This window comes from Mirounga angustirostris, unplaced genomic scaffold, assembly GCF_029215605.1.
Source record: "Mirounga angustirostris isolate CCGP_5_RB_7025 unplaced genomic scaffold, mMirAng1.0.hap1 SCAF_4, whole genome shotgun sequence".
In the NCBI taxonomy this organism is placed as follows: Eukaryota; Metazoa; Chordata; class Mammalia; order Carnivora; family Phocidae; genus Mirounga; species Mirounga angustirostris.
This window is the reverse complement of record NW_026991712.1, coordinates 44,311,906-44,333,992: the sequence shown is the minus strand read 5'-3', so window position 1 is coordinate 44,333,992 and position 22,087 is coordinate 44,311,906. Positions and strand designations below refer to the sequence as shown.

The 22,087-nt window shown below is 36.4% G+C and overlaps 1 protein-coding gene across 1 annotated transcript in view; it reads right to left on the bottom strand.

Moving 5' to 3' along the window:
* The window catches only part of PIP4P2 (phosphatidylinositol-4,5-bisphosphate 4-phosphatase 2), a 52,039-nt gene that overhangs the window by 6,465 nt on the left and 23,487 nt on the right, over positions 1-22,087 (bottom strand). Inside the window, exons 3-5 of the mRNA XM_045896258.3 lie at positions 17,721-17,827; positions 16,236-16,359; positions 9,624-9,676 (exon numbers count right to left, since the gene is read on the bottom strand). Of these exons, the coding sequence (XP_045752214.1) occupies positions 9,624-9,676; positions 16,236-16,359; positions 17,721-17,827 (284 nt within the window). The remainder of the gene's footprint in view (positions 1-9,623; positions 9,677-16,235; positions 16,360-17,720; positions 17,828-22,087) is intronic.

Below are 22,087 nucleotides of genomic sequence, written 5' to 3'. Positions count from 1 at the left end.
TTTAATTAATTAATTAATTAATTAATTAATTTTAAAGTAAGCTCCATGCCCAGTGTAGGCCTTGAACTCATGACCCTGAGGTCACATGCTCTACCACCTGAGCCAGCGAGGCACCCCCAGAATTTGTTTTTGATGAAGTGACCATAATAATAATTCTTTTTACCCTAAAGCATATGAGATACTTAAGGTACCTGCTAAAATGCTCTAATAGAGACATCCAGAATACAGTCGCTTAAAAAGTTTATTTCATAGGACGCCTGGGTGGCTCTGTCGATTAAGAGTCTGCCTTCAGCTCAGGTCATGATCCCAGGGTTCTGAGATCGAGCCCCGCGTTGGGCTCCTGCTTCGCGGGAAGCCTGCTTCTCCCCCTGCCTGTCTGCTGTTCCCCGTGCTTGTGCTCTCTCTGTCAAATAAATAGATAAAATTTTTTAAAAAGTTCATTTCTCTTGCATGTAAGAATTCAAAGGTACATGTACAGTTTAGGGCTGGTAGACCGCTCTGTTCTGTGATTAACTGCTATTGTCAGGCAGCATGGGTGACAAGTCTCCTGCGGCAGATGCCTTTTCCAGCCCAAATGGAAGAGGGGAGAGAGAATTAAGAAAAGTTTTGCCTTAACTTAAACACATGACTACAACCTTCTTCAAGAGAGGCTAGAAAATGTGGTTAGCTGGGTGGCCAGTCAGACTCTGAAAGTTCTGGTACAAGGAAGAAGAGAGCAATCTGCTCTTTTAACTAATACTAATATTATTATTTTTATGTTGGTTAGAGTTTGCATGGTATATCTTTCCTTTGGTGAAGGTTTTGTGATTTGATCCTTTTTCCCTTTTTTACTTGCATCCTATGCTCTCGTATTTCATGAGTTTCTTCTTCAAACTGCACAAAGACAGACTTCTGTCTAGTCTGACAATTTCTAGCAAGCCTTGCTGACAGATTCTGTCTAATTACATATATTGTGACAGCTGATATATATATGGATTATTTCTGCTCTCTTATTTTGGCTTTCTGTGGTTTCTGTATTTTCTATGATTTTCCACCCTTTTTTCTAGACGTCTTGTGGATTAACTATGATTCCTTTATTTCATTTTCTACCTACTATTTAGAAAGTTTACAATTTATTTTTACTATTTTAGCAGTCATGTGTAAAATTTAACATACATAACATTTAAAAATTAAAATCATTTAGTAAATCTTCCCTCCTAACAAAAACAGGAATCTTAGAAAGCTTTAACTTCAAATATTCTGCCCCATCTTATATGTTCTTGTTCTCCAATATTTCAATTGTTGTATTTTTATTTCTCCAATTCATTAGCATTAATATTATCATTACTGTTGTTTTTGCTATTTTATACAATGTCCCTGATGACTGTTTACAAGTTACAAGTTTACCTTTTATTCTTGCCTTGTAGAAATTTCTTCTGGGATATTTTTCTATTTTCCCTAAGTTTATCTTTTAGTAGTTTCTCTGGTGAGGGTATCAAGATGGTAAATGTTCTGGATTTGTTGTTGTTTGTGTTCATTGGTCTGCATTTGAAAATACCTTTATTTTGCCTTCATTATTCTACTATGGCTTAGATTGGTCCATAATACCAGTTTGACAGTTAATTTCTCTTAATACTTTTAAGTACTTTTAAAATTTATTTTTTGGGTTCCATTGTTGCTGTTGAGATGTTTGTTGACAGAACTATTATCCTTTTTTTACAGTAAAAATCTGTCTTGGGGAGCCTGGCTGGCTCAGTAGGTGGAGCATGTGACTCTTGATCTCTGGGTCTTGAATTTGAGCCCCACACTGAGTCTGCAAATTACTTAAAAAAAAATAATCTTTAGAAAAAAATCTGTCTTTTCTCTCTCTGCTTTTAGTATCCTCTCTTTATCTTAAGTTTTCTACAATTTCACTATAATGCATTTGCTTATTTTGGATGGATTTCACTGTTCTTTTCAAATCTAAGGGTTCGTGTCTTTCATAGATCTGAAAATCTTTAGGGATTAGCTCTTCAAAATGCCCCATCTCATTCTTTGTTTTTGCCTTCTAGATCAGATATATTTCAGATGCCCTCATATATATTTGTCTTAACATTACTCTCACCTGTGTGTCCCTGATGGATTCTGGGTAATTTACTTACCTCTCTCTTCTAATCCACAACTTCAGTTTTCAGCTTCATCTGCTGCTTTACCTGTCCATTGCATTGTAATTTTTGTAAGTTTTATTGTTTCTTTTAAAATCTACCTGGTTGTTGTTTTTGTTAAGTAAATGTTTTATTCTGAGACAATTGTAGATTCATAAGCAGTTTAAGAAATAATAGAGAGATCTCAAAATTTTTTTATGCAATTTCTCCAATGGTAACAACATCTGGCAAACTACCAGTTATAGTATTACAACCAGGATATTGGCACTGATACAATCCACTGATAGTCAGATTTCCTGCTTTACTTACACTCATTTGTGTATGTGTGTATTTAATTCTACACAATCTTATCATATATGTAGGTTTAAGTATCCATCGCCATAGTCAAGATACAGAACAGTTCCAACACTACAAGGATCCTTTGTAATCACACCTACGTCCCTCCCACCTGCCTACCCTCTGCACCCACCACCTTGTCACTAATCTGTTCTCCATTTCTAAAATTTCACCATTTCAAAATGTTACATAAATGGAATCCTACTGTAGGCAACCTCATGGGACTGGTTTTTTTTTTTCACTCAGCATACATTCATCCAAACTATTGCAGCTGTCAATATCTCATTCCTTTCATTGCTGAGTATTTCAAGGTATGGAAGTACCATAGTTTGTTTAACCATTCACCCATGGAAGGACATCTGGGTTGTTTCCAGTTTGGGTCTATTAAGAATAAGGTTGCTATGAAAATTTGTGTACAGTTTCTTGTGTGTGCTTGGTCATTTTTTTTAATTTAAATTCAATTAGCCAACATATAGTACATCATTAGTTTCAGATGTAGTGTTCAGTAATTCATCAGTTGCGTATAACACCCAGCACTCATCACATCACGACCCCTCTTTAATGTCCCTCACCCATTTGCCCCATCCCCCCACTGACCTCCCCTTCCACAACCCTCAGTTTGTTTCCCAGAGTCAAGAATCTCTCAAACTTTTATCTGTTTTCTCATTTCTATTTTTTAAAACATTTTATACATGGCTATAACATATTCTGTATCTAATAATTATATCTGAAGTCCTTGGGAATCTAATTACACTGTTTGTTTCTGGTGCTGATTCTGTTTATTATAGTACCTTGTTTCCTCAAGTGGTTGGTAGTTTTTGTTGAGAATTTATTTTGGCAGTTCTTAATATAAGAAATCCATAAGAATGGTTTAGGGATGGCTTCATCCACAGAGAATTTTCATTTCCTTTGCCAGGCTCCCTAGAATGATACAAACCCTAAACCACTTTAAATTTATTTCAGAGACTGGCTTTTCCTAGACCATATAAATGAGGTAAAATATAAGGCTCAAACTCACTGTTCTTATAAAATCTCTACTTTATAATATTCCTTTTCTGGTGGATTTTTTTCCCACCCACTCTTTTCATGAAGAACAGCCTTAAGGACTTTTTCTGAGGGTAAGGGGATGGTAGTCCTATTCTCCACCTTCTGCAAGGCCAAGGCCTTCCTCTCATTCATCTGAACATTGAAACCCAAGGGCCTGGATCGCCAGTATCAGCAAATACTCTCAGGATATTTGAAATGACAGCAATGATTGTCCTTTCCTCTTCATTTCTGGCCCTTGGGTATCTTAACTTTCATATGAACTGAACTACGCACTTAAAAGGATGTTTGTTATAGTTAACTAGTCTTTCATATTACGGATGTAAAAGTCAAAAGCCTCTAATATACAAAATATGGACAGTAAATCTCCCAAGAGGAAAAAAGATCCATGCAAGACTTCCCAAACATCTATTCACTCTTCAAATGATTAACTTTTCCCTTTACAGTACTCCCCTATGGACTACAGGCCTTATAAAGGACATCTGAAAAATGAAGATGGTGCCAAGCAATGTTATTTATAACACAACTTTCAGATGAGGTAGCTAGGGAAGGTTTTATTAGATGCAGCTTAAGGGCAGGATAAGATGTGAATAGATGAGAAAGTAAGTAAGTCATCTTAGCAGATGACAGTGACATTGTTCAGGTATGGAAAATGTAAGAATTTTGTTCAAGAAACAAGCAGCAGAATAACCTTTCTTTCAGAGAAGTTTTCTGTAGGTGAATAGTAGAGTAATAGAAGCAAGGGCTGTATGAACTAATTTGGGAAGTTAAGGAGGGGTTTTACAGGTACACAGGAATGAGAAAGGGACCAGCCAAGTCATCCCAGGCCCAGTAGGATGAGATTTAGGGACAGAAGCAAGAAACTGTATTGTATATTTATGTAAGTAGAATTTGTTGAGAATGGCACATAATGAGTTGTGTGTCAAGATGGAAGAAAACAATAAAGATATCACTAGAGAGATTAGGCAAATACCTAAGCCTGGAGGGTTGTATAAACCTCGCTAAGAAGTTTGGAGTTTGATTTTGGATTTTAGGCAATGGGCCTGTAATACTCCATATGGCGTATTTATTTCAATAAGTAGAATATGTCCTTCCTCAGGATACTCTACATGCCACCATATATAGACAAACCTAGGATAACAATGAAAATAGCACCTCATTGTGCAAGAGATAAATTAGAAAGCTATTACAACAGTCCTGGGGAGGGATCCTAAATGTATGAACTAAAGGAGGAATAGTGAGAATAAGAAAACAGAATGGAAATGTCAAGAGACAGAATTGATAGGACTTGTTTCCATTTGGACATGGGGAATAAAAATACATTCAGATTTCTGGCTTGGCCGACTGGGTAGATGGGATAACATTCATTAGTATAATATATTCATCAACACACAGGAAGCTTAGTTTGCAGAGTGGAAGGAAGTTGAATATCTGGGTTTCAAATGCCTCCAGGTTGAAATAACTGTAGGGAAAATAGTGAATACAGATTGAATATATCTGAAGCTCCAAAGACAGACTTGGGGTGATTTAGTAGCATTTTGGTTGAGATTTAATGGCATGTATGACAGAGGAACCTATGAGAAAACCAAGATCTAGTGTGGTCAAGTTGCAACCCTGGAGAATAGCAATATTTAACTACTTGAAAGAGAAAGGGAAGTCAACAAAGGAAATAGCAAAGGAATGTTCTCAGAGTGGGAAGAAAGCAGGAGAAAGTGGTACCTGGAAACCAAGAAAAGAACAAATTTTAAGGAAAAAAACAGGATGATCAACAGAACCAAATACTTACTACAGAGAAAACAAGCAGGATAAGGACTGATCAGATCTATTAGAATTTGCAATTGGGATATGAATTTTGTTAAAGCAAATTCAATGACCTAGTGGGGATGATGGCTAACTGCATTTCACTCCAGACGGAATCGGTGCCATGATCAAATGAAGGGAAAAGCACTGAAAGGGAGAGCCCTGCCTCCCTCTAAGAAGAGAAAATGAAGTACGCATAGATACAGGTAGTGTATAGGCAGGCAATTCAAGACGAAGGAGTTCACAGATAGCCTCAATCATATCGGGAGACGGAAGGCAACTCATCTGCTGAGGCTGAGTGAGTAGTGTAGTAGGGGTGGGAGTTTAAGAGGAACGGGGAGATACCATTCCTGGAGATAACTGCTTGGGAAAACGGGAGAGGGAGTTAATCAGGGACACTCCAAATTTAGTATCAAGCAAGGGTTTTACTGAAGTGTAAAGCTATACATTTGTAAAGAGATAACCAATATAGAATTTTTTTTCAGATGTCAGTTATCTTGGTAAAGGAAGGGAGAAGCAGTGGCCATACTGGTCCAAGATTGATGGTTTGAAAAGTGGATGGATATGAATTTCAAGGGATGAAGACAGCCAATCTAGCAAACCTGGAGTCTCTTTATATCTAATATGTTCAAATTGAATTTAGCATCTGTCTGCCAGCATAGTTCTTCTAAATGCTATCTTAGTGAATAGTTCTATAGCCTCTCAGATACAAAGTCATCCTCTATCCCCAATCTCTCTCATACCTTCACATTCAATCCTATCTATTCTGTTTCCTTAATACCACATCTACATTTTGACTCCACTGTACCTCTGCACAGGTAGCTCCTCAAAGAACCATCCTGCACTCCTTTTCACATCATTCCTACCCATCTTTAATAACTTACTTCATACACCACCCTCCAACCGGAAGCCTTCTCTCAAGTTCCCTTCCCCTCCCTGATCTGGGTTAGGGGCTCTTGAAAGCAGAAAATGCAAGGTGTACCTCTTTCAAAGGACTTAAAGCTTTATTATAGTTGACTATTCTCTTCCCTATAGCCACAAGAATAAGTTCCCTGAAGGCAAGGTTACATCTTTTATTTCAAGCACCCAGTACCTAGCATAGGACTATTTACTCAATTCATGCATAATTATAAAAGAAAGCACTAAACAGCAAAATAAAAGTAAGAGTCCACTATTGTTTAAAATGTCAGGAGATGAGCCACAAAGGAGTATGTCAGTGATACAATGATAATTATCATGGATTAAACCGCCATCTTTATCAGTCTTAGGTCTATTATAATAATATAGTCCAAGTACCCCTCCGAATGCTAGGACTACCATTCCTGTCCTGCAGTGGCCACAAGCTGCCCAACTAACTGAAAGAACAGCCTCACCTTCAGCTACAATCGCCCCAGGGAGAAAGAGTGGTATGAAAAAATGCTCTTTGGTCTCTGGAGCCACTGGAGGAAGCTTTCCTGCACACGTTTTGTGATGGTTTCATAGTAATGACTTAGTAACCCCTGTAACTTAAACATAGTTTTAGGTTATTTTATACTTGTGTTTAAAGAAATAAAATTCCTGGGGTGGCACAGGGTTAAGCATCTGACTCTTGGTTTCAGCTCATGATCTCAGGGTCATGGGATCAAGCTCCACTTCAGGCTCCGTGCACAGTGCAAAGTCTGCTTAGGATTCTCTCTTCCCCTCCCACTGCCCCTCCCCCTGTGCTCGCTCACTCTCACTCTCTCAAATAAATAAATAAATCTATTAAGAAAATTAAAAAAAAAAGAAGATTCCTTAGAATCTTATCTCAACAGATGACTCATCATTTTGTTATGAAGAAGAACATTCAAAAGGAAAACAAATGTAGATACAAGCCATGAGTGTTCATGTGATAACAGTATCTTTACTCAAATAAGTAACAGATGCCCTGAGTCCTCCCATGTTTAGCATGTGATTCCAATTCCATAAATGTTCCTTTAAGAATGATTTTAAGCAGACTTATTCCATGTGCATTTCTATGCAAGTTGTTCCTTAAGTAATTGATATAAATTCTTCTTAACATTAATACACTGTCTTGTGATATTTTAACCAATTATAGACTATCGAGACATTCAACGCTTCTTTATTAGTAGTAAAATATCGCCACTGTTCTAAAACAATGACCCAAGCAAAATCACGTAAGCAAAATCCTTAACCTCTCTAACAGTTCCTCATCTGTGAAATGAGGATCATAATTCCTGCATTCCAGGATTGCTGGAAGGATTATAGCTAATATATCTCTGTATATAAAGTAACCATCACTGTGCTTAGCAAACAATCTACTAATCACAGGAAGTTTCTGCTTTTTATTTTCCATAGAATTCTTATTTATTTACTTATTTTAATTTTTTTTAAGATTTTATTTTTTCTAGAGAGGGAGAGAACGCACGCACGCTAGGCTAGCATGTGCATGCACACAGAGGATGGGGCAGAGGGAGAGGCAGAGAATCCCAAGCTGACTCATGCTGAGCGCGGAGCCCCACACGGGATTCAATCTCATAACCCATGAGATCATGACCTGAGCTGAAACTAAGGGATGCTTAATGGACTGAGCCACACAAACGCCCCTTCCATAGAATTTTTAATCCAATTTAATGTTCTTAGTGAAGATATTTGCCATTTAATTTTTTTCATTTTTGTGAAAATATAGATAACACACAGAAGTATTTATCATTCACACACATATTCACATACTTGTGTGGGGGAGTGTCTCTCAAGTATATATTTTTCTGTATATTATTTGGGGTTATCCACTTTGCTTCTCCATATAGACTTCTACTGAATTCAACAAAGAGATCAGTTGATTAATTTCACAAATAAATTTTTAAAAAAGGAAATGTCTGTTCCTCTAAAGCCAGAAATATCCTGTGAAGAAGTTATTCTTACAGGGCTAGATTCAGTTGGAATTAGATCTAGCAGAAATAAATGGAGAGATTTTGTTACATATACACTCTATTCAGGTACTTTTCAGTTGTTTTCTCCTAGAAATCGTTCTTAGGATTTCCTCAAAATAGATAAGGTGTTTATCGTACTAGGGATCACACCAATTAAACTATGAACTCATATTTTCAGTTTCAAAAGTTGAACTGTCAAAACACTGCAGTTTAATTTCCTTAGCTTAAGTTACAATTCACACATATAAGTGGAGAACAATAATCTCTAAATTAAAATTCTATCAAAATAAATACTGTGCAGGAAGAGTTAATATATAGCAGGCCTGAGATAGCTATACGTAGAAAGGTCTGCTTTCAGGATTGACCCTTGGCTGGCATCTGTGAACCTAAATTTCTAAAATGTTCCCACAATTCCCTACCTGATAAGAGTGGCTCACTGTGCCCAAACTGTTTGTGCAAACAATATGATTTATGCTGAATACCTGCTTTCCTTCTGAGAGTTTAGAAATTCGGTATGTGCTATGCAATAGGTGCCTATGTGACCAGCTCCAATAATAACCTTGGACACAATCTCTAATGAGCTTCTCCAGTAGATAATATTCACCTGGGTTGTAACAATTCCCTGCTGGAGGAATTAAGCCCTTCCTGTGTGACTCTATAGGAGAGGACTCTTGGAAACTTGCACCTGATGTCCTCCAGACTTTGTCCCATGCGCCTTTTTCTTTTGCTGATTTTGCTTTGTATAATAAATCATAGCTATGAGTACAAATATATACTAATTCCTATTAATCCTCTTAGAAAATCACAGAATCCTGGGGTGATCTGGGGAGCTGCCATAAAATATCTTTAACCAAAATATCTTCTATTTTTTTCTCATTTTTATATTGCCTTTTGTTAATTTCCTTAGGTACGCTATTTAAGAAAAGAGAAAAGTATATTGAATAGTTAATATAGGTAAATAATTATATAAACTTTGCTATCAGAGAATAATCTCACTAGACGGGGCATGAAAAAAGCTAACATCTATCTAATTATAAACCTCCAAACATGGTTTTTCTCCTAGATTACAGCCCATTTTTTAAATATAAATTTTAGATTATTTGCAATAGATTATAGCCTCTTAGGACATTTGTAAATCCTCACCAGGCTACTGGTAATAGTAATTTCTTCTTAGAAATTGATTTCCCTTTGGAGAGTGATAATCAAGCTCAATCATTTTCATTTCAAAATGGAATATAGTAATCAGTTTAAAGATACCTTTTTTTTAAGTTTTAGAAAGCATAAACACATTAAACATGTATTCATCCCACAGTATGTCTTCAAATCAAAATCTCCCAAAGTGAGAATTCTGCTCTCTAAATTGTTCTCAAGCACCTCCAGTAGCATTTCCAATGGTAGAGAAACTTACATTTTTTTGCAGTGTGGGCATTTTGCCAGAGTGTTGAACCTCAGTTCCATCCACTGTAAATAAAAAGAAAAGATTAAAAAGAAAAACAAATGAAAACTACCCAATCTGATAAGATGTTTCTTTTAGTTCAAATGTTACCAGGGATCACAGCAGAAGCAACCCCCTTCTCACGGTTATAGGAGCTTTCCCCCCTCAACACTTCTTCCCCTCCCTTAAAATAAAGTTTGGGATTCTCCTCTGCAACAGTTCCCATGACTTGTCCAAGGTTCTGACGCAATCTAGGTTGGCTTTATAATGAAATCTGAACGTAATGCTGTAATTAGGGTCATTTCTTTCAGTTTTAGATCTCAGTTCATTCCCAAGGAATAAAAACATATTTCATGGACCTTCAAAGATGTTTTGCCTTTAAATCTTGAGGACTAAGGGTGCCTGGGTAGTTCAGTCAGTTAAGCATCTGCCTTCGGCTCAGGTTATGATCCCAGGGACCTGGGATGGAGCCCTGAGTTGGGCTCCCTGCTCAGCGGTGTGTCTGCTTCTCCCACTTCCTCTGCCCCTATCCTCCAGCCCTGCTTATGCTCTCTCGAGCGCTCTCGCTCTCTCTGTCACAAATAAAATCTTTTTAAAAAAAATCTTGAGGACTGGCCTTTTAAATATATGGATATTCAAATTCATTACTAAAATGCAACTATTTATAATCTAATTATGTGGGAAACCCACAAAGTAAATAAACTAAACAAATGAGATATAGAGAGAACTCAAGTCAGGCAGCTCTCTGTCCTGTCCTTGCTTATTCTATGTAACAAAAAGATACTCTTTCTATGGTGCAAATTTTCTTCCCTTGTGAATGTAGGTAATAGAATGAGCTATCTTCCTTGTTATTGAGATACTTGTAATGGTTTACTGGGTTGTAGATTAAAGTCTTTGAGGGAATGTGCGATATAAATTTAAAATAAATCTTAACCACGAAATGTATATTTAAAAGTGCCTTTTTCATCTTCCATTTTGCTTGCTTTTCTATATTCCTTCTTGCAAAGGGTCTGTTTCCTTTATGGTTTTAGGAGAATTCCTTTTAAGTACTTCAGTTTTATCAACAAAACAACTTTCCTTTTATTAAAATTAATTTTTGTTTAGGATTCCAAATCATTCATGTCTCTTTCCATAACTTTCCAATTCTAGGTATAGTAGGGCTTCAATAAATTATACATATCCAAATGTTTTCCACACAATAGAAGATAACTTTCAGAAAGTATTTGATGCATAACAGTTTTTTTCTTTTTTAATTTTTAAAAACTATTAACTTAAAAAAAAACAAATAAATCTGGGTTTTCCTAGATTTCTCTTTCTTCATTTTTATTTGACACCTCAAAGAAAGTTAGTTAAGCTGGAAATGATCTCTCAGTCACAGTAGGCACAAAGAGTCTCAAGATAAATGGAACTTTACATGAATGTTCACTCTCTTTTCAAAAAAATTATTATTTTTCAACATCTGAGAATGCCAAACCAAGGCTACATTTTTTGTCCAAGCACCAGTAAATCTTTCTTTCATACTTACTTTGTAACAAGTTAAGGTATTGCAAAACTTATTCTTAATAGTAAAAATGTCAGAATTAATGTGCTAAACAAAGATTTCTAGAGTTCTACAGAATATTAAGTGAAGAATCCAGAAATCTTACTACCTTTTTTTTTTTTTTAGAGAGAGAGAACATGGGGGAGGGAAAGAGGGAGAGAGAATCTTAAGCAGGCTCCATGTCCAGCAGCACAACCCTGAGATCATGACCTGAGCCGAAATCAAGAGTCAGATGCTTAACTGCCTGAGCCATCCAGGAGCCCCTTTGTTATGTTACTGTAATTAGTTTTAGGACAGTTGCTGAACATGTAAAGTCATTTCAAATTTTATTTATAAATAACAAATTTAAGTTCTTCATAGTTAAAAGAACCAAAGTAGTTAAGGAGACAGTTATGAAACCCTTGAGCAAAGAGGAACTCAAAATCCAAGCTTGAAGGCTATATTATGTTAGCATAGGAATTCCAGAATTTTTAATGACCAACCTAAGGAGATGATTTAGTCCAATATTATCATTTAATAGTGCTCTTCATTTCAGCATAGATTATGCATGGTAAATTCAATTATAACTGAAAAACAGCTAAAGCTTTATTATGTAATTAGTAAATCATACAGCCAGCAACCTAACACATCAGGTTTTGTTATCTCCAAGTACTCACTTAAATGCAGCAAACTGAGAAAAGCATCTATTATTAGAAATAATTTTGTCATACTCTATTCAAGTGAATGCAAATATCTTTGCTTGTGAAAGGAAGTTGACTTACTACTGTTCTTTAATCTAAAATGCAGCCTCTGCACTCTTAGAATTTTATTGCCAGAACTTCAATAGGAGAAAAAAACCAAAATTACCTATTTTCTTTATTTTTTAAAGATTTTAGTTATTTTTTTTTGACAGAGACATAGCGAAAGAGGGAACACAAGCAGGGGGAGTGGGAGAGGGAGAAGCAGGCTTCCCACTGAGCAGGGAGCCCGATGCAGGGCTCAATCCCAGGACCCTGGGATCATGACCTGCGCCGAAGGCAGACGCTTAACAACTGAGCCACCCAGGCTCCCCAAAATTACCTGTTCTCTATCGGAAAGATTAAAGGCAACTTCTCTAAAATTCAATCATTTTTAGTGGAGGTCATCTAATATTTGACTTATTTCTAACCATTCTATGTAACAGATAAACTTAGTTTCCCCAAGATGTATTTTTTTAATGAATCTTAGAAGGCCATAAGAAAGTTATACTGCTAAAAATGAATCATTTAGGGCGCCTGGGTGGCTCAGTCGTTAAGCGTCTGCCTTCGGCCCAGGTCATGATCCCAGGGTCCTGGGATCGAGCCCCGCATCGGGCTCCCTGCTCGGCGGGAAGCCTGCTTCTCCCTCTCCCACTCCCCCTGCTTGTGTTCCCTCTCTCGCTATGTGTCTCTCTGTCAAATAAATAAATAAAAATCTTAAAAAAAAAAAAAAAAACCCATTCTAAAAAGGAATTAAGTTAAAGTCTGTGGTTTGAACAGTGGATGAGACCCTCTCCTCATTACCTTTCTTAACTCCTAAATGCTGTCTCCCAGGCATATCACTCACAAGAAACGGGAGGACTGTTCCCCAGAGAAACTTGCCCTCAAGGAAGACTTCTTGATACTAAGTTATTCAAAAAATGAGAAAAGGGAGCAGAAAAAGAAGTGGAAGAGGAAGAAGGAGGAGGAGAGAGAGAAGGAAGGAAGGAAAGAAGAAGCTTCACTCCTGCTGCATGAATAGAGCTTCCAATCAGTGCTGACCCTCAAATATAAATGAACTCTTCAGTAAAATCTCTATCACTAAAAAAAAAAAAGTGGGGAGGAAACAGAGACAAGGCATAAGGAACAATACTTCAGAAAAAAAACAGAATTAATAGTTTCAGAAAGATGCCATAGAGAAGAGAATGTTCTTTAGAAAAAGAAAAAAATTAACCAGAGAACATAGGAAAACTCTTCAAAATTAAAAATTAAGTTAAATAATCCAAAATTAAAATTTTGCATTAAGCTTAGAAGACATAGCTGAGTAAGTTTCCCAGTAGGCAAAAGAAAAAGGCAAAACTAAAAAGAAAATGTTTAAAAAAAAAAAGGAAGAAGAAAGGAAAGGAAAGGAAAGGAAAAAGAAATAGTGTGGACTCTAAAGGACCCACTGAGTACCCAGACAATGAGTTCAAACATATTCTCCCTAAGACACATCATTTTAAAAAAAATTTTTAATTTGAGTATAGTCGCCATACAACGTCACATTAGTTTCAAGTGAACAACATAGTGATTCGACTATATGTTATGCCATGCTCAGCATGGCATCTGTTACACAACACTGTTACAATCTCATCAACTCTATTCCCTATGCTGTGCCTTTTATTCCATGACTTACTCCATAACTGGAAGCCGGTGTCTCCCACTCCCCTTCACCACTCACCCCACTACACCCCTCCCCTCTGGAAGCTATAAGTTGGTTCTCTGTATTTATGGGTCTGTTTCTGCTTTTTATTTGTTTAACATTTGTTTTGTTTTTTAGATTCCACATATAAGTGAAGTCATATGTTTGTCTTTCTGTATGACTTATTTCACTAAGCATAACACCCTCAAGGTCCATCCATGTTTCCACAAATGGCAGGTCTCATCCTTTTTATAGTTGTGTAATAGTCCTGTGTGTGTGCATGTGTGTGTGTGTGTGTGTGTGTGTGTGTGTGTGTGAGAATGATATCTCCTTTATCCATTCTAAGACACATTCTAATGCAATTTGAGAGCACTGGAGAAAATGAAAGAAGAGAGAGGAAAAGAGGAAAAGTCAGATAGAAAGGACATAGAATCAGAGCAGCAGTTGAATTTCTCAACAACAGTGGAGAAAAGCCTTTTAAATTTTTGAGAGGAAACAATTAGCAAACTATAATTCTACATCTGGACAAACTATAAAGTAAATGTGAGATCAGATTAAAAACTATTTAAGAGGGATGCCTGGGTGGTTCAGTCAGTGAAGCGTCTGCCTTCGGCTCAGGTCGTGATACCAGGGTCCTGAGATCGAGTCCCACATCGGGCTCCCTGCTCCGTGGGAGTCTGCGTCTCCTTATGCCTGCCACTCCCCCTGCTTGTGCTCTGTATCTCTCTCTCTCTCTGACAAATAAAATCTTAAAAAAAAAAAAAAACTATTTAAGAGGGGTGCCTCAGTTGGTTAAGTATCTGGGTGCCTCAGTCGGTTGAGTATCTGCCTTCAGCTCAGGTCATGATCTCAGGGTCCTGGGATCGAGCCCTGCATCCGTCTCCCTGCTCTGCGGGGAGCCTGCTTCTCCCTCTCACCCTGTTTGTGCTCTCTCACTCTTTCTCTCAAATAAATAAATAAATAAAATCTTTAAAAATAAAAATAAAAACTATTTAAGAAGTAAAACTGTCAAATTTATTTCCTTGCATCTTTTCTCAGAAAGCTAAGAAAGGATGTGCTACACCAAAATGAAGGAATAAACCAAAAACTGTGAGGATGACACAAGATCCAAAACAGGAAAAGGAAAAAGGATTTCCTAGGATAATGATGAAGGGAAATCCCATGATGGCAGCTGTGTAGCAGGAAACCTCAGTAATAGATTCCCTGATGTGTCTGACTATATTGATAGTAATTTTATAGTTCTTTAAAAGAGTATGGGAAGAACTAATGATTTATACATAGACAATTAAACAAATTCAAAAGGAGGAGAGACAATTATTCTTTTTTTTAAGTAATCTCTATTTTCAATGTGGGGTTCGAACTCATGACCCAGAAATCAGGATTTGGGTGCTCTACTGATTGGGTAGACCACCAGCCAAGCACCCCAAAAGGAGGACAGACAATTAACAAATTCAAAAAATTTTGAAAGACCATATGGTACTGAAATATAGTATCCTACTTGGCTCAGCTGTGAACATAATTTACCTAATCATAAAAAAGGTAAACACTAAGCATTAATTGAATTAAAATACTAAAATTCTACTTGGATCATGGAGTCGAGAGAAGGACAATGATTGGGGGAAAGGGTGTTATGAGTGCTAATCCTCAACCTGCATTGTACAGAGTAATAGGTAATATCTAAAACTGCCTAAACAAAAAGAAAAAAGGATAAGCAAACAATTTAAACACATGTAGGTAAATCCCAGGAGGGCAGCTGAAAGAGTTCAGGGGATGGTATTTAGAGATGACCACTATTTTCCCTATAAGCTTTATAATCCTATTTGACATTGAAATTATGTACATGAATTACTCTAAAAGAAGGAAAAAAAGCAAATCATCTACACTTTCTTAAATGGGTTCATCTCTTAGTTTATCCCAAGACAGCAGATCTTGCAGTGGAAGATCATTGTGACCTCAGCCCTATCCATGCTCACACTCTGGAAGTTTTCATTAATACTTAGGTTCTAAGGAAAATTTGTTGTCTCCTATGATGGCTGAATAACAAAAGAAAATCTTCCTGACAGAGTAAAGCATTATGAAATCAACTTTTAAAAATCAAACTTAGGGTTAAAGTTAAAAGCAGTAAAACAAGAACTCCTGTAGCTTTTGCTTATATCTAACTACTTACACCTTCTTATTTTTTTTTCCAAGTAGTTTATCTAATTATAGACACCGTTTAATTTTTTAAAAATCAGAAAAAAATTGGTAAATTATAATAAGAATTTGTCTTGAATCTAGAAACCACAAAGCAGGGCCACCACATGAGACTCTGCACTTTGTTTTCTGCTGAGGAGGTGACAGTAAAGCTTAGATTCACCCACTCACCAAGCCAAGACACCCATGTTGCTAAGTTCAGAAGGAAAGGGCACTGTTTCCCATTAGTCTACCCAGAGAGGTCCCTTTTTGCAAATGAACCAATCAGAGGATCCACCTCTTATCTAACTCACAAAAGATGCAGGACATCCTAGCTGAACCTGTGATTAACTGTCTTTCTTAAAAAGGCTTTCTTTTAATCGTCTGGTTAATTTGCGCTTGGATAAAACTAGAAGAGCATGAGCAGTGGTCAAATCTATGTGATCATGACCTACATTTACAGATTGATGCCACTATGACAAATATGTGGTACTTACCAGGAATGTGTTTCCACAATGCCCACAAACGACCCTTGTACCTTCTGGCTGGACTGGCAGTGCAGGCTGAGCTGGCTGTTCTTCAGAAATAAGCATTACTGGGCTAAGGTTAATTATGCGTCTACTGTGGAGAGAGAAAGGAAACAACTTCATTATCCCACAAATGCACTGAGGGCAAAACCTGTAATATCTGGCATAGCACTGAAAATAAATTATACTTGTTTTATAAATTGTCAGGTTTGAAGCCAAATTCACAGAAAGTAGCAGCAATTTTGAAAGCAAAAAAAAATGACAGTTTTTTAATATTTGTGATGGAAACCATATATTATGGTGTTGGTTCTAATCAATGGCCTTGGGAACCATTTAACTGCTATTTCCAAGTTCCTACAAGTTCAAATTAGAAATTTTTTATCATTCCCTATCTAGGAAGACAAGTTGAGTTTGGTGGAGGACTACACAAGTTAAAATATTCTGCATCAGCAAATATGTGTGTGCCATGAAGGTACCAAAGTGCTGAGTCACAGCCAAATTTCTCTGGGTAGGCTGGTATTCTTTGATGTCTATTTAACCAGAGTTGGACAAAAAGGAAAATGGGAGGTTTCTTTTCTGTCTATTCCATACAGATGGGGTTGCAAATGATTCCTTTAATGGTCAAAAAGCCAGAAATCACAGAAAAAACACAGTGAAAGCCTAGATATACTTCTATCTAGGCGCATCTATAATGGCATTTATCAAATAGTTCCAGAATTTATTGCATAGATTATGTTCAGCAAAGACTCATATAGCACACAGTGAGGTACACAGTGATGACTAAAACACTTGCAGGTTAAGATGAATTAAATCAAAAGTAAACTACGTGGTTACTTTTGGGTTTTTATTTCTTTTTCTTTGAAACATATTTATTTGAATTGATCTTAATCACTATATGTGTGTGTGTGTGTGTGTGTATTACAGTTGGGTGTCACCTCCCTTCACTGATAGAACAGACATCTGAAATGGCTTGCAAATAGTGTTCTTGGAAACATCTTTATTACAAGTGTTTAAACACCTGACTGCACGAATTACAGAATGGGTTTATTCTATTCACTCAGATAACACTGGCCTGCAGGTTGCAACTAGAGATCTTATAAATACCCTTATTACAAGTGTTCTTAATAACTTCACTGTATATATAACAATGGGGATAAGTGGTTACTTTTAAATAAGTTTAAGGAGTCACAATTTATTAGAGTGCATTAAGTACTTATATAACATCAAGAAAACTTTCACTGCTCATTCAAGAATATTATATCTTATGAATACTTGTGACCATTAATTTCAAACTAATCACATCATTCCGTTTAACAAAGAAAAAAAATAATCTAGGTCCTGTAATTGAGGACAAAGGTTATTTAGAACAAAGCCTGGCACATAATGAGCCTTTAATAAGTACTTGTTGGATGAACAAATGAATGAATAAATGAATGATGAATCTTTATCTCTTACCAGTTAGGTCTCGGACATCCTATTCGCCGAGATGTGTCCTTACAAATGAGGAGACAATTACAAGGGCATCTAACATATTTCTTCCCTGTTGGGGGGTTTTTGATTGGCTAGATAAGGGAAGAAAATGCAAACACAGCAAATTAACCAAAGGACAGATTGCCAAAGCTTATTTGTATATAAAAAGGAAATGATTCCTTAAAAACTTCGGCTCCCCATAGTTGTACCAAAGTACAGGTTAAGGAAAAGTACATCATAAGTGGTTTTAAATAGCTCAAATGTTGGCAAGCACTCTATGAAATTTGGGGGCTGCTGAGATGTAATTGTGAAGGGCATATTTCAAAATTAGTTTGCAGTGCCCTTTTAATATGAGAAGAAAATTTAAGTTCACAACAAGAATTGTTTTCCTTTAAAGTTTTAAGACCAAAGCCAACTATTTGTCCTACCAGGTGCAAATATTCACTAAAGGTTCTTACACCTGTTTGGGAAGAGCAAACTCATTAGGAATAGTGGACAAAGAGGAGTATATAACAAATTTGAACTTTTCTTTACTGCCTAGAATATAAGAAGGGATTAATTTTATTACATCTTTTAACTTAAAAAACAAACAACTTGCAATAACTCTTAATGTTACCATTTTTTAAACTTTACAGTAATTTTAAAAGCAAGAATAAACACCAAAAAAACCCACAAAACACTCCTTTAAATAAGGACTTAGCAGGGCGCCTGGGTGGCTCAGTCGGTTAAGCGTTTCCCTTTGGCTCAGATTATGATCCCAGGGTCCTGGGATCGAGCCCCACATCAGGCTCCCTGCTTGCAGGAAGCCTGCTTCTCCCTCTCCCTCTGCTGCTCCCCCTGCTTGTGCTCTCTCTCTCTCTCTCTCTGTCAAATAGATAAATAAAACATCTTTAAAAAAATAAAATAAATAAGGACTTAGGCTTGTTAGAGTAAATAACCCATGAAGCAATGAGAGGACTAGATCATCATTCCTGGGCATGCCTACCAAAAATGTATAGCTTGAATCCAATTATTAGGGAAAACCAGACAAACCCAAAATGAGGAACATTGTACAAAACACCTTGCCTGTACTCTTGGAAAATGTCAAAGCAATCAAAGACAAGGAAAGAGTACATTTCAGATTAAGGGATATTAAAGAGACATACTGATATCCAAATACAACATGGAACTCTGGATTGACTCCTGGACCATATTGTTGTTTTTTTGTGTGTTTTTTTTTAATGGAACCATTGAGCAAATATGAATTAGGTCCAAAGATCAGATAATAGCCATTGTATTAATGTTAATTTCCTGCATTTGATCATTGTACTGTGATTATATAAGTGAATGTCTTTTTTTCCTTTTTTTTTAAGGAAATTCACACTAAAATGTTTAGGGGTAGAAGAGACCCAGGTCTGCAGTTACTTTAAAGGCTTCTTAAAAAAAAAAAAAGATTATTTATTTATTTAGAGAGAAAGCCAATGTGACAAAATATTAATGCAATTGGGGAATGTGAGTACAGGGTCTGTGGGAATTCTCTGTACATAATATGTACTATTATTTTTGTAACTTTTCTGTGAATCTGTAACACATTTCAAAAAAAAGATTAAAAAATTTAAGTGAACAATCTTGTTAGAAATATATAAAAGTTAGTAATAAGTCATCAACAATTTATTAAACTATATAACAGATAAAATCTGAATATCTAAGATTTATAAACATCCAGAATGTGTTACTATCCAATCTAAAATATCAAGAAAACCAGAAATTGGGTTAATTCCTGTATATCCAAATTTTCCCATTAAGTAAATGTGTACTTGGCAAATGACAAACTTTTAAAAATTTTATTCCCACCTTACTTCTAGACCTCAGTTCCCTCGTTTATAAAGCAAGGCACTTGAACTAGAAGAACTGGTCTTTATTGCCCGCCCATGCCTTGTCATGTCTGATCTGCAGGGAAATGGGGATGAAAATGGCACTGTCCTTATGCATAAGTTTTAATATTCTTACTTAGTAAAATGAACTTGTGAGTGGTGCTGTGCTGGGCACTTTACCCCTGTAATCCCAAGGGCAACTCTATTAGGTAGATATTATTATTATACCACTCTACTTGAGGAAACCACATGTGGAGAAGCTAAATCCCAAGGATATAGCTACCAAGTGGCAGAGCTAGGATTCAAACCCCAGTCCATCAGCCTCCAGATCTCAGACTCATAATCAGTCATGCAGCCAATTAGTTCCACTCTTCCTCCAGGACTTCTCAACTTTTCCATTAACTTGCCCTAGAAATTGCTTCTCCCTTAACCTTAAATTCTGTATTCTCTAAGCCTTGCTAAAATTTGTCCATCTTTTCTCTCCCCCAACTTCTCTCTTTTCTTTCCCAATTCCATCTACTGAAATAAGAAGGACTTTCATTAGCCTAGTTTTTTTTGCTTTGCTATGTTTCGTTTTTTTAATCTCCTCAGGAATATCAGGTTCCTATCAGAGGTGGCTGCCGAGGAGAACAGACACACTGATCTCTTGTTTTAGGTGACATGAGGAGAATGAACCACAGTGAAACTGAACAGGGAACAGTGACAGTGAACAGAAGCTGCTCTGTTGGATCCTGGTCCATTTACCTGTTCTTTTCAACCGAGAATTTCTCTAGAGAAGCTGCTAGTTGCCTAACACCTCTTCACTCATAAATTCAAGATCAAATTATATTGCAAACATTGGCAAGTCATCTGTTAAAGCACTCCTCACACACATTTTCCCCTTCTTCTCCTTCCCTGTAATATAACTGATTCCACACAAGGCAATCTAATTAGGTATTTACTCATTTTCTCTAGAATATTGAGAAATACTTATATTTCCTTACTTAGCAGGAGTTATAATGATATAAAAGTGTCAGCACAATTTTCTTTATGTCCAGAAGTAGTTTATTTGTACCTAAATCCTCTTGTTCTGGAAAAATGAACTCATCACTTCTGAGTAGCCAGATTGAAGCTGTTGGCTAAATCCATAGCCTGTTCTGTTTATTTCCAAGGGTAAATATAAAGCTTTAAAAGTTTTTTTATACTCACTAAAGAACAAGTTTGTAGGGATGGTGGAACAGGACAAAAAAATGAAACCTTTCAGGTACTGGGTGTTTGTTGTTGTTGTTGTTGTTGTTTTAATAGCCATCTATGTCTGACAACTCTTATTTGGTTGTTAACTCTAAAATGAACGCTACGGAGGTTAATGTTAAGTTTGCTAGTGAGTGTTCAACCTAAAAAGAAAATAGCTGGCTCTGTAGGCATCGCCTCTATTTATACTGTAAAGTTCATCTCCAAATGACGTCCCTTATAAAAAATCCATACTTGCAATGAAATATATTGCTTCATGACTTAAGGTTTTAGTTTATGACTTTTCTATAAAACATATAAAGCCCAGTATACATGTTTCATGGTTCTTAGAGACACAATAATCTTTGGCTGACTTTTTTTGAGGAAAGGAAAAATATACAAATACCAACAATTGATATTTAATTGCAGATTTTGAGAGAGATTGAAATTTTAAAAATAAAAATAAAGCCTAACCATAAAAGTAGAAATATATTTAATCTAACTAGTATACACTTTCCAGTTCATTACTTGAAACTAAAAATTTTACTTAAAATGTAGTTGTTCTTCACCAGGTTCAGTTAAAAAAAAAAAATTTGCCCTTCAAATTTTTTGAACATTTCTCTAAATTACTATCAAGCAAATAGAATAAAATACCAAGCTATCTGTAAACACTTTGGCACAGACATCAATAATAAATGCATAATCTTAAGTCCAGAAAAACCATACAGACATCCTACAGATGTAAAGCAGGTTTAAATAATTTTTGACATAGTAAGTACAAAGTCCACATTTGAAGTGAAATTTGGCATATCTTCATTTTTGTGAAAATCAAAATGGATTTAGTTGTGATGCGATAGACACTAAGGATAATTATAAATGCCTGACTAGGGTCAGTCTCATGTTAAAAAGTAAAGAGCCGGGACACCTGGGTGGCTCAGTCGTTAAGCGTCTGCCTTCGGCTCAAGTCATGATCCCGGGGTCCTGGGATCGAGCCCCACATCGGGCTCACTGCTCAGCGGGGAGTCTGCTTCTCCCTCTCTCTCTGCTGCTCCCCCTGCTTGTGCTCTCTCTCTCTCTCTGACAAATAAATAAATAAAAATCTTAAAAAAAAAAAAGAGCCAAATGGCATTATATTTAAATTAACCATGAAATTTTCATAATGGAATTAGCCTTAAACACCTGGAGACATCTTTGTATGATAAAAGAGAACTAGAGAGAAGAAAGAAAGGATGAGAAAATACGGCCATATCTATATCCAGCCCACATCTACCTTTAAGTAACATTACTGGA